The 13,449-nt window shown below is 42.6% G+C and overlaps 1 protein-coding gene across 2 annotated transcripts in view; it reads left to right on the top strand.

Moving 5' to 3' along the window:
• Nucleotides 1–13,449, top strand: part of ddr2l (discoidin domain receptor family, member 2, like) — a 45,838-nt gene that overhangs the window by 17,274 nt on the left and 15,115 nt on the right. Inside the window, exons 2-12 of one of the 2 annotated variants that reach the window (XM_083913055.1) lie at nucleotides 1,141–1,239; nucleotides 1,478–1,580; nucleotides 8,339–8,414; nucleotides 8,705–8,857; nucleotides 9,834–9,981; nucleotides 10,257–10,362; nucleotides 11,319–11,508; nucleotides 11,602–11,848; nucleotides 11,939–12,028; nucleotides 12,115–12,260; nucleotides 12,429–12,540. In XM_083913055.1, the coding sequence (XP_083769181.1) occupies nucleotides 1,179–1,239; nucleotides 1,478–1,580; nucleotides 8,339–8,414; nucleotides 8,705–8,857; nucleotides 9,834–9,981; nucleotides 10,257–10,362; nucleotides 11,319–11,508; nucleotides 11,602–11,848; nucleotides 11,939–12,028; nucleotides 12,115–12,260; nucleotides 12,429–12,540 (1,432 nt within the window). In that variant the 5' untranslated portion in view covers nucleotides 1,141–1,178. The remainder of the gene's footprint in view (nucleotides 1–1,140; nucleotides 1,240–1,477; nucleotides 1,581–8,338; nucleotides 8,415–8,704; nucleotides 8,858–9,833; nucleotides 9,982–10,256; nucleotides 10,363–11,318; nucleotides 11,509–11,601; nucleotides 11,849–11,938; nucleotides 12,029–12,114; nucleotides 12,261–12,428; nucleotides 12,541–13,449) is intronic. The other variant, XM_083913056.1, reaches the window with a different exon arrangement.

Raw genomic sequence — 13,449 nt, forward strand, 5'->3', positions numbered from 1 at the left:
TGCGTAGACTTTCAAATACATATATACATCTGTTTAACACTTTAATAATGTGTGTGTGTGTGTTTGACTGTGTGTGTGTGAGTGTTTGTGTGTGTGTGTGTGTGTGTTTGTGTGTGTGTGTGTGTGTGTGTGTGTGCGTGCGCGTGCGTGTGTGTGTGTTGCATAACCTGTGAGTGGGCTGCTGTTTGTGTCCAGTATTTATAAACTGCTCCACTCCAACAGCAACAACATTGTGAAAACACACACACACACACACACACACACAGACACACACACACACAGACACACACACACACACACACACACACACACACACACACACACACACACACACACACACACACACACACTCACACACCTCCTGCAGTAGAAACATGGTCAAATAAGGATTTGGTCTGGAAGGAACTGCAGTTATCTGTTTCTGTATGTTAAAGAAGTGTGTGTATTACTTCCTGTTACAGTCCAATACAATTCAAGAAACTTTATTTGTTGCCGAGGGGCAATTCAAGGGCACAAAGGGTAGAAACAGATACAAAACAACAAAAACAGTGCAAAAAGGAAGAAAACACCTCTATTGACTGGAATGATTCTAGCATCAGTGCAAAATATATACAATAATATAGTTTACGGTGCATTGTGGGTAGATGTGAGTCATGAGCTGGGGGGTGGAGGGTGGAAGGTTCGGAGTCGAGGAGATTTGGGGACAAAGGTTGCCCTAACGACTTCCTGTTATAGTAGTGACTTCCTGCTGTCAGCTGTTTGGTGTTCAGCTTCCGAAAGCACCAGAAGTACAAATATAAATCTATAGAAACTACATGGCATTATATTAATAATAATACTGTACGATAACAAAAGCTCCAAACTTTGTTCAAAATCATCAAGATTTTCTCTTGAAATATTATGTGTCCATTCAAAATTATTGAATTATAGTATTGAAAGTTGGGAATAAACTGGAAGTTTTGTCATATAGGAATACAAATAAACATCTTGTATTTTTATAAGCAGACATGCCTGCAGACATTTGGAATGACTCTATTTCCTCGGAAGAGTCTGACTGCATTATGGAAAGATGGAGAAGTTCTTTAATTTGATTCTTTGCTCGTGAGCTTCAATCTCTCTCTCTCTTTTTCTCTCTCTCAGAGATGTAGCATGTGTGTTGGTGTGATCGGCGGACCATCATGCACCTCTTTTTGCTGCTGATCCTTCAAGCCACAGCAGCCTTCGGACAGATCGACCCCGGTACACACACGCACGCACGCACGCACGCACGCACGCACGCACGCACGCACGCACGCACACACTTACATACACATATATATTTTGTACAGAGTAAAATAGGTCTTTTTAAATGATTAATTGTGATTGTTTTGTGTGTGTGTGTGTGTGTGTGTGTGTGTGTGTGTGCGCTTGTGTGTGTGTGCATGTGTGTGTGTGCGTGCACGTGTGTGTGTGTGTGTGTGCGTGCATGTGTGTTTAGCACACTGTCGCTATGCTTTGGGAATGGAGGATGGACGGATTAAAGACAATGACATCACAGCATCGAGCCAATGGTATGAGACCACAGGACCGCAGTACTCCAGGTCAGTGTGACTCCAAGAATCCCAAAAATAAATAACTCATTATTTACTTTTTCTTACGTGTTGTTAAAACCATGTGTGCACATTCAATCTGTTTAATACTGGGGTCATAATTATATTAACATAATTGATTATAATATATGGATAGTTTTGTAGTTTTTCTTGGAACAAGTCTTAAAACCAAATTCCTATTAACTCTGACTTGCGTATCAAAATATGGTGAAACATGTCATGTAGGATGTTTTCTAGCTGGTGAAAGTTGTCTTGAATTATTAAAAATAAACAAATCAAATCTATTTCTCATTGTCCTAATAAATAATACAAGTCATAACCATACTTTTTATACAGCGCTTTTTATAAATCTCAACAAAGATACTTTAGACGACAAATGAAATGAAAGAAAGAAGCATGTTTGTTTTATAATTTGAGTTACGTACGTGAGTTAAAATAAGTCAAAGTTGACTTTTGGTTTCAGTAATCTCTGGAGCTAAAGTCCTGAAGGCCACAGTCTCTTTTATGTCATAAGTGGTGTGCACAGATGACCTGTATGATGCTGTATTTCCACTCCTAGTGTTTGACCCGGTTGAGATCCATTGTAATTGACATATTTCCCGCCAACTCTCCTGTGTAATAATTATCCTTATTTCCGTTTACCACTTCCTCTTTATGTATTCTGTATTCTCTGGTTTGGACAATTGTATGGCATTATATAACTTGGAGATAATTTTTGTTACAAGATCTTGAGTTAGTTAATGATAAGAATACCTCCGTGAACCCTGACTCACTTCTTTTCTTAACACAGTCTCTCACTTGCAAGTACCTAAAAAAATCGTCTCTCCCTAGACCATGATCCTTCTGTAGGGACTCAAAACTCTGAAATGCCCCCTTGTGGACAAATGAATAATAGGTAGTTAAACCTTTTGTGATCCATGTCTTAAATCTGCGATCGGTTTTCCGAATCATAGGCACACCACCTCATAATCTTAGATGTGTCTTCTGTTTTTGTTCCCCGGAAGTCATTGTTACCCCCTTTATATTCTCCCTCTGCCTAATTAGTCGACTCATGGGTTCTATAAACAAGGTGAAGAGGAGCGGCGACGCGCAACACCCCTGCCTTGTTCTTCTTTCTAAAGTGAATGAGTTGGTTAAGTTTCCATTGATTTTGATTCTAGCTGTTGGTTTGTTATAAAGTGCTGAAAACGTGTCAATTATAGTTGTATGGAAGCCAAATTTCGAAAGTACATTGTATAAGAATGACCACCTCACTGAGTCAAATGCTTTTTCGGCGTCCAAACTTAATATCAGTGTCTCCAGTTTTTGATGTGTGTCTCATAACGTGCAGTGTTTTCCTGATGTTATCTTGGGTCTGTCTTTGTCTGACAAAGCCAGTCTGGTCCTTGTGTATTAATAATGGTAATAACAATTCTATTTGTTTGGATAATATGGAGGTGAACAGTTTATAGTTGTTATTTAGAAGACTTACAGGACGGTAATTTCCACACTCCAGTTTATCTTTCCCCTCCATAGGTATGATCGAAATCATTGCCTCCCTCCATGAGGGGGTGGGTATTTTTGTTCTCCAGAACCCAGTTAAATGTTTTTTTATAATGTTGGAATTAGTTGATCCTGCATTGTTTTGTACCATTCTGTGGAAAAACCATCTGTCCCTGGAGACTTCCCCCCTTTCATTGTCCTAATTGCTGTTTGAATTTCTTCCTTTGTTATTTTGGATATTAATTTCTCATTTTGTTCATCAGTGATCTTTGGAAGATTTACCTGGGCCAGGAAGGCATCAATCTGGTTGTCATTGCTTATCTGTGGTTGTGTATATAATATTCTATAGTATTCTTGGAAGCATTGTTGTATTTTCTCCGGGCTGGTTTCTATTACATTTTTTTCGGAGTTTCTTATTCTATATAAAGTTCTATCCGCTTGTTGTTTTCTAACCTATACAATAGGAGTTTCAGTGATTTCCCACCAGTCTCATAGTATTGTTGCTTTGTAAAAAGGAGCTTCTTCTGAATTTCCTGAGTATTTATTTCATCTATTTGTTTTTTTAATTCTTTGATCTTACATTTGTCGTCATCTTTGTGAGACTTTGCATGTTTCTGCTGTAGTCTCTTCACAATACCTTCTATCTTCCCTGTGACCTTAACAAATCTGCCTTCCTTGTTCTTATGTTCTGGTATGTGTTCATAATTTACTGCACTGGATATCAAAATCGCCACTCCCCTCCGTCTCCCTGAAACGTGTGAAGAAAAGTAAACATGTTTAAATCATAATTTATTCAATTAAGCATGTTCGGCGTCGTCGAGGTGTGTCTCCTGTAAGAGAGCTATTTGGGTTTTATCTTTCTTTAATTTTGATAAGATTTTCCACCTTTTAACTGGATTGAGTACTCCATTTATATTAAATGACGCTATTTTTAGAGACCTGTTTTGCATCTATGTGATTTCCCCCTCCCTCTCACTCAAAAACCCAGTGCGCTTCCCCCTCCCTGTGAGAACCAGCAGGGAATAAACAACTAACACGCTAAACATCATCAAACTGAACACAATTTGTCTGTGTGACTCCCTATGTAGGGGTCTGATAGTCTGACCCTGTTGAGCCTCCCGAGGTGGCTCGAAGGAAACAGTCTCCCTCCTCAACCCGGAGGAAGAGGCCCTTACCTGCAACAGCCGCATGTCGGGAAAAAGTTGGCTCCAAGCGAACCAATAGTGGATCTTAACAACTAATTATAGTCAGTATATTTAAAAAATATATATACATGTATTTCACAATTTAGTCCGCCGTCCTCTAGCGTGGGTTAAATCTTCCTGTCCCGGAGGGGGTCGGTGATGTTCTCCTGAAGGTTCGAAGCTTCTCCTTGTAGCCCTGGTCCCGTTCAGCTAGGCTCTTCTTTGCTCGTCTGTCCACTCTCATCCAGGAGAGCCGCTGCACCTGCTCAGTGAGCATCTCCGGAGGTGTGGTGGTGGTTGTCACAGCGTAGCCTCTTCTCAGCAGATCCACTGATGCCTCCTCTACCGTCTCGTAGGTTCTGGTTCCGTCCTCGTGTCTCACGCGCAGCCTGGCAGTGAAGAGGGTCTGGAACTGAACTCTATTCTTCTCCAGTATTTTGCGGATCTCTCTTCTTCTTTTGAGTATTAGAGGTGGGTAGTCGTGATCCAGGTTTATGCGGTTCTCTTTTCAGGTGAACCCCTTCTTCTGCCATGCCTTGTGGAGTAATTTCTCTTTTGTTTTAAAACTTAAACACTTGATTACCATGGAGCGTCCCCCGGCGGCTGCAGTCCCAGCAACTGAGGCCGAGACTATCGCGGAGTAAGTTTTCCACAAATGAGACCATCGTGGTTGATTCCTTCTCGGACCCCCCTGGCACCCCATAGATCCTTATGTTCTCACGCCTGGAGAGACTTTCCAGATCCAGCAGCTTGTCCTCCAGCTTGGTGTGTAGCGTTAGCATGGCCGTGATGATGTCTTCTGTGTTTTGGATCCTCTCCTCTGCTTTCTCAATTTGTCCTTGCGCCTTGTCCAGTCTGGTATTCGCCTTTATAATTTCCTCTCTTATGGCCTCTAATTGTACTTTGTTTTCTTGGCGAAACCCTCTCAGTTCTTGCAAAATCAGTTCCAAGTCGGCCATTTCTCCGCACTGCACCGCGGTGTTTGCCAGCTCCGACCTGTTAGCTGCACTCCGTCTTTCTCTCCCACTTGTCTTCAGACGACGTTTACTGCTCAAAGTGGTGATATCACTATTTAACCCCTTTCTCTACGTTTTTTGCTAAATGGTTTGTTTGGTTTATATGGGGGTATTTCTCGAATTGCTCTGGTTAAACCGGGAGCTCCCTCACGATGCGGCCATCACGGTGTTCCGACCGGAAGTGAAGACAAAACATTTTTTTAAAACAGCATGAAAACAAAAACCACAGAAGAATAAAAAAGTTAAAGAAAAGAAAACAGATAATGTTATTATGGATAAAGTTATTAAAAGAGCTCAGCTATAAGCACATGAAAAGAGAAATGTTTCTAACCTGGATTTCAAAGTGCTCACAGTTGGGGCTGATTTCAGATCTGCTGGTAGTTTGTTCCAGTTGTGTGCAGCATCACAGCTAAATGCTGCTTCACCATGTCTAGTTTGAACTATGTGCTCCACTATCTGACCTGAGTCGGTAGATCTCAGAGCTCTACTGGGTTTATATTCTACTAACATGTCATTCATGTATTCTGGACCAAAACCATTCAGTGATTTGTAAACCAGTAGTAGAACTTATAAATCTATTCTGTAGCTGACTGGGAGCCAATGTACAGTCTTAAGAACTGGGCTGATGTGATCTGATCGGAGACAGTGCAAGATATATCTGTGTGTCATCTGCATAACTACGATAGTTGACATTAGAATTCTGCAGAATATGTCCCAAAGGCAGCATATATAAGTTGAGCAGAAGGGGTCCAAGGGGGGCTTGGTGACTTTTGGTTAAGGATTGTTTCCAAGGTGGTGAAGTGGGAGCATGTGGACTGTGTGGGAGGTTAATGGGGGGAAAAGATCCTGGCGTGGTGTTAGTTGGATTCCAGTATTGATGAGGCTCTTCATCCTGTCGCGGAAATCTAGAAATGGGGAGTCAAGACTAAATGGAGAGAGTTGGGGGCTGGGTGGGGTCTGGGGGGGTGAAGGTTCACTTATTGGGGTGCAGATGGTGACGTTGCAGGTTCTTTCTGAGTCCGCTGTCCTCCATGGTCAATCCTTATCTCAGCGCCCTCACCAGAGCGCCGTCTTATCTGTTGTTTTGGATTTTCTTGTCTCTTGTCCTTGACAGGGACCGCTGGTGCCTGACACAAAAAATAAAAAATGTTGGAACTACCTTATAGAGGTGCCTGCATTCCCAGAAGATATTAAAATTGTCAATAAAGTTAATTGATTGAGCAGGACATGCATGTTTGAGCCATCTGTTTAGCATCATCAGCCTACTGAATTTCTCATCTTCTTGCCGAACTGTTGGTACAGGTCCACTGAAAGACACTTCAGTATTTAAACACTGAACCTTGTTTATCTGATCAATGCAGTCGTGTTTTAATACCTCTGATTGTTGTTTCACAACATCAGGGGCTCCTGTGTTGATGATGAGGGATTTCAGTGTTGGATGCTCAGCAGCAATCCTAAGGATCTTCTTTGAGACATCAGACACCATGCAATTGGGAAAACAGAGTACCTTAGTGTTTTTCTTGCTGCAAAAGCATTTTATCTCATTCACAGCTCCGTCACCCACTTTTAGAGTTTGAGGCCCAGTGGTTAGCTCTTTCTGTAGCCCTATAGCATTTGGTTTAGCCTCATACCTTTCTCTGGTCCTGAGAGATGAGCCTTCTTTTGGGGAGTCTTGTGAAAGTGGAGCAAATCTGTTCTCTAGAAGAATCCCTGTGTCTTGGGGCAGTTTGCTCTTAGTTATTGTAGTAGCCTTGGTCCGTGGTTGCTTTCTCTGTGGTATTGGGGTTGAAGAGACATTCCTGTGTGATGGCAGTGCAGGCCACGCGGTGTCATGATGAGTCTCCGGGTGCTGGGTTCTGCCTGATAACAGTCTTCCCATATTTAAGGGAGGCAATTTGTAGCGCTTTTGCTTTGCACCAAGAGAGTTCCACTTAAGATTTCACAACCTCCAGGGAAGGAGAAGCTGGATACGACTCATTTAATATGCAAGGTTTACAAAATAGAAGTCAAGTACTTTGGCAACACTACGAACGCCCACTGCGATCAAGTGAGCTGTCATTGGCTTCTCCGGCCCTATATTTGTATTGGCACGTATTGTGATATTTACGGTAAATGCATTGAAATTACTCAGACGAGCTGACAAGAAGGTAAAGACTTTACTGTCATTCTGTCTCACTCTGCAGTATACACACACTGCCGTATAAAACTCTGACCTGCAGAGAGGAAATTAAGTATTAACTCTACACGAGCACCCACGCGAAATATAAGTCTTCAAATTATGTCAAAAACATTTTTGTTGTGTCCACATCCAGTTTTCAGTTTTCAGAATAAAATTTTTAACAAACCAGGCCCAAATACCAAATAAATATGGAAATAAGATCAATTGCATAATATTGACAAAACTTTTCACTGGGGAAGTTCAGGATAAAAGGTCTTTCAAAATGTACTTCACACTAAAATATTATATTGTATAAAAAAACTACAAACAGGCAAAATGCCAGTTTTGCAGTATTACGTTTGTACACTTTTATTTTGGAAATGGACAGGATTCTGAGAAATAAGGAAGCTACTAGCCTACTGTATAATTTTATTTATGTTAATAGCACTTTTTTTGTGAACTCGCTGAGAATTGAGATGTATACAAAAAACTGTGTAAATTAAGCATGAATAAATCATTTGTTCATAGATTTGCCTTTGAGTGTGTACATTATCACATCAGTTCAATTTAATGTTTTTTATGCCATAATTAGGACTGGAGTAGATCCTGGAGCATGTACTTATTCAAAAATCGATTTTGAATCAAGAATAGTTTTGAATCGAACATCGATTCTGAATCGAATCGTGAGGCACCCAAAGATTCCCACCCCTAGATATTGATTACTGTAAACAAAACTCTGCCTACCTCACAGCTTCACACATCCAGAACAGTTGAGTGTGAGCACAGAAACATCACAGAAGATTCACTGGGACAGAAGGAGTTGGAATTAAACTACAGAAAATTAACTGTAAATGATCAACCTCCTCAGGATCTACAGACGCTCTGGGTAAACTGTGTGTGTGTTTGCAGGTTGAATCGTGAGGAGGGAGATGGCGCCTGGTGTCCCGAGGGACAGCTGGAGCCTTCGGACAGTCAGTACCTGCAGGTTTGTGAAGAGAGAACCTCAAACATGTTCAGTTGTGTTCACGTGCACGTATCACAGCTCTGACAGTTAAAACGTTTGTGAGGACTCTCAGTCGTTCAGCTTCAGTGAGACACCTTTCATCAGTAGGAGAGAGGTCAAATGACTCATTGTGGAAATACGAGGCTCAGACCCAGAAATAGTACTTTGAAAGACTGATTTCCGACTCACAGACCAAATTGAGAAGTGCAAAGTCAGTAGATGAACTTGGTGTGTTACCAGGTCTGACAGAAAGCCTGGTCTGTGTTGTTCAGGTGGACCTGGGCAAGCTGATTTTCCTGACGGTGGTCGGGACCCAGGGACGATACGCCAGATACTCCGGGAATGAGTTTGCCCGAGCTTACCGCCTAAACTACAGCCGGGACGGCCTGCTGTGGAAGTCCTGGAGGAACCGACTGGGGAACACGGTGAGTGACACGGAAAAAGCATTGTGGGGTCAGATGGAGGGAAGATTGGGAGTACAGAGGAAATTATGCTTTTTTTTTTTCATTGTGAGCTGCTTCTGGTCATTCACACTGGAATCACAGGAAGTGACATTCACACAGCAGCTTCCTGTAAGCCTCTGAGGTCCCGACAGCTTTGTCAGGACACTTTCAGTCAGGACACTTTCAGTCAGTCACTTTCCTCCAACACATTCAAACTCCTAAAACTAGTCACAACCAAAATAAAAGCAAGAATATAAACTAACATTTCTGAACGATCCAAACACAGCACATTATAATGGAAAAAGAGACATTTGGACCATAGACTGTATAAAAAATGGACGTAGCCTCTACGTTGAGGTCCGTTCTCTCAACTTGATCCAATCGTACTTGCCTCAGGGAGTCGCCATCTTGTCCGAGTGTAACTCCGCCTCATTTCCTCTTACCAAAAAAGGGGCGTGTATGTGACATTGGGGGGAGGGAGATACATTCATCAGGCTGACGTTTACCTCTGAGGAGAAGTGAGGGCCAGAGGCTTACTGTCACTCAAGAGGCCACGCCCCTAATTATTCATAAACTTTAACCTCCAATAAAATAAAAAACTAGCCTGGTACAAAAAAATTCACCTCCCTCAGTGTTGTCATGGAGATATGACCTAAACATACAGACTAGAATGTTTTTTGTCCCAAGCCTTAAACAGGTTTAATGATGCTGTGAAAACGGCCTGTTTAACATGGGGGTCCCATGTTAAACAGGCTGTTGGGACATTTTTGGCACTTCTTTATTGGATCAACCAAAAATCGCTGTGGTTGGGACTTGATTTGGATAAGAGTCGTTCATCACAGCATCTCTAAACACAAACCACTGCTGATTACAGGGACACGTGGATGTTTTGGTGCAGGTCTACAGGCTGTAAATCTAAATCCTTCTTCAGGACGATTGATGTGATCTTTGTCTCCAGGTGATGGAAGGCAACAAAAACGCCTACACGTCTGTCATCAACGACCTGCACCCTCCCATCATTGCCCGCTACGTGCGGCTCATTCCGGTCACCACACTGTCCACCACCGTCTGCATGAGAGTGGAGCTGTACGGCTGTCCGTGGGAGGGTAGGACACACTTTGTCTCTGCTGACACAAGAAGATGATTCACTCTTTTCTCAGAAATGTTTACTTCTCTTCAGACTTGGGAAAACTCCTCAGAAACAATCTAATTCTATTAGTGTCCAGAGGGATTGTTTGTGAGACCATGTTTTAGTCTTTTCTCTAATAAAACTAAATCATACCAACAAGCTGACAGGTAGATTTGAGCATCAAGCACAGCTGACATTAAGAGGCTTTCTAGATTTGTTGTTATAAGCAATCCTTTCCCTCCCCCCTTGCAGATGGTCTGATCTCCTACAGCGCTCCGGAGGGTCAGCTCATGATGCCGCCTGGTTATCCCATCGCCAGCCTCAACGACTCCACGTATGACGGTGTACATGAGAAGAGGCGAGTCACTCACTCATCACAGTTGGGTTTAGATGGTTAACATAGACTCTGGAAAACTCTCGCTGTCAGATGACCTGTCCTAACCATAGCCACTTAAGGTCAACGCCTAACAGTAACCATCTAACTGTTACCAGCTAACCATAACAAACTAAACTTAACAATTCATGTTTAACCCCTAACTTTAATCATTTAACCTTAACCAATTAACCTTAACATCTAACCTTAACCAACTAACCATAACATATAACCTTAACCAACTAACTTTAACCAACTAACTCTAACCAACATACTTTAACCAACTAACTTTAACTGTCCAACCTTAACCAACTAACATTAACCAACAAACCTTAGCCACCTAACTTTAACCAGCAAACTTTAACCAACTAACCTTAGCCAACTAAACTTAAGGCAAGGTGTAACGGAACAGCTTCGGTGATGATATGCTGGCTGTGTATATACTGGCCTAATCCTCCGGTCAGAGAAGAGCATGACTTTAAAATCTATTCTGTAGCTGACTGAGAGCCAATGTAAGGTCTTCAGAACTGGGCTGAAGTGATCTGATCTCTTTGTTCTGGTTCAAATGCCTAACCAAAGTTAACCAATTAACTTAAATCAACTAACTTAAACCAACTTAACTTAACAATTCATGGTTAACACCTAACCCTAACCAACTTACTTTAACCCACTAACTTTAACTATCTAACTTTAACCAGCAAACCCTAACCAACTAACTTTAACCAGCTAACTTTAACCATCTAACTCTAATCAACTGAACAAAAAAGTTCAAGGTTAACTTGGTTGCTTTAACCAAATAGCTTTAACTTACTGCCTTTAATTGACCTCAAACATCTTGCAAGAGTTTTGCGAGTCGTTGGGTACCATCCAGACACGACAGCTCACCACACGTTACTCCTTCCTGTCTCCCTGCTCTGACTGACAGCTGTCTTGTCCAATAGGAGGCTGTTTGGCGGACTTGGTCAGCTGACGGACGGCGTAATAGGCCTGGATGACTTCCTGCTGACACGTCAGAACCACGTATGGCCGGGCTACAACTACCTGGGCTGGAGGAACGACTCGCTGGGAAGCCAAGGATACGTGGAGATGGAGTTTGTGTTTGACAGGCAGAGGAACTTCACCTCCATGAAGGTTCTCACTTCATACTTCACCTCATCAACATTAACCTCCGGCTCCGGCTGTCCCATTTTAATTTCAACACGTTTTTAATCTCTTCTCAACCAGGTCCACAGTAACAACATGTTCCCCCGAGGTGTGAAGATCTTCTCCTCCGTTTCCTGCTGGTTTAAGCCCCGCCTCATCGCCGGCTGGGAGGCGGAGCCTGTGGCATTCAAGACGGTGCTGGATGACAGGAACCCGAGTGCCCGATACGTCACCGTGCCACTGAACCGCTGTGGTGCCAAATCCATTCGCTGCCGCTTTTTCTTCGCCGACGTCTGGATGATGTTCAGCGAGATCTCCTTTCAGTCAGGTAACACACACACACACTCACACACACACAGATTACCATTTCTTTTTTAAAGCAGGCAGATAAAATTTCTTTCTCTTATTCATCCTTCAGAGGACACCGTCCTCCCGACCCTGATGACCCCGGGGTCGACCTCCCCTCCAGTCAAGAAGGAGAGCGCCATGTCAACCACGCCTGTGACAGGTGTGACCTTTAACCTCACACTCTTCATTATCTAATAATCATCCCAAAAACTGGAACACATTTAAGGCTTTTCTTTCCCTCCGCAGCAGCAGTTAACCCGTCAGCCAGTATCCCGCCGGATGACGGGAACACGCCCATTCTGATTGGCTGCCTGGTGACGATCATCTTGTTGTTGGTCATCATCATCTTCCTCATTCTCTGGTGTCAGTACGTCTGCAAGGTGCTGGAGAAGGTGAGTCTCAGCAATAGGCCCGGTGCCCCGATTAAGCGCCTGAGGGCGAAGTTAGAAAATGGCAAAGACAAATATTTTTATCCAGGCTAATAAAAAAGTTGTCAGTTTAGTGGCATTTTCACTCAATGCAAACAAATCATTCCGTCTCCCTCTCTCCTCCTCCTCCAGGCTCCACGCCGGATCCTTGACGAGGAGGTGACGGTCCGACTGTCGTCCTGCAGTGACACAATCATCCTCCAGACCCCCCCTGTGCCTCCCCGCTCTGGCCACGCCTCCACAGGTAAACAGTCCATTGCACTTCCTTCAAGTCTGACTAGAAGGTTAGAAATGGCTTATTACGTCTTATATTACTTAGAACTATGGTGGGGCGATATTGAAATTCCCTGAGTGACGATATTGCTTTAAGACCGACAAGGGTAAACTTTATTGAATTGAATGCATCAAATAAGCCATTGAGACAGTTTTTTCCCGTGTATGAACTACTAACTGAGAAATCTGGTAGAGTCGCTAACAGCCGGGTGTGGCTAACACTGATTAGTGTTGATTGACACTGATTAGTGTTAGCCACGGCTGTTAGCGACTCTCCTGGATTTCTCCATTAATAGTTCATACATGAAGAAAATTGTCTTGATGGCTTATTTCATGTATGTAAGTGCCGAAAAAGACCATGGGATGATTTTGCACAGAAATTACACTTTAATAGACTGCATGCCTGTATTCTGTTCTTTAATGATCATCTGCAGCTCGTCCAAACAGCTGTTTTATATAATTACTATACTTCACTAGGTAATTGTAACTGTGAGAATTGATTTTGAAATGATTTGACTTGTTTTTAAGGATTTAAATGGTTCACCTTCATGCGTCAGTGACTGATATCTGAGTTTTTTCCAATTAGAGCTACAGCTAACGATTACATCAATTAGTTGTTTGAGGGGGAAAAAACGGTTTTAAAAAAGTGGATCAGTGTTTCTTAAAACCCAAAATGACATCCTCAAATGCAGGGCTCTCAAGTGTCACGCATTTAATTTTTTTATCACGCACTCCTGCCACACATTGTATTTCTCACGCAGAAAAACATTTTATAACAAGCTGCAGTGCAGTAGCTGCTCTCACTATGGAACCAGCAGGAATCAAGCGCGTCTCCTCTGGAGCTCAGTTGAGCCGCCACTTACCAGCTAATCAAAAAAGA

The sequence above is a fragment of the Echiichthys vipera genome, assembly GCF_963691815.1.
Source record: "Echiichthys vipera genome assembly, chromosome: 4".
Classification (NCBI taxonomy): Eukaryota; Metazoa; Chordata; class Actinopteri; order Perciformes; family Trachinidae; genus Echiichthys; species Echiichthys vipera.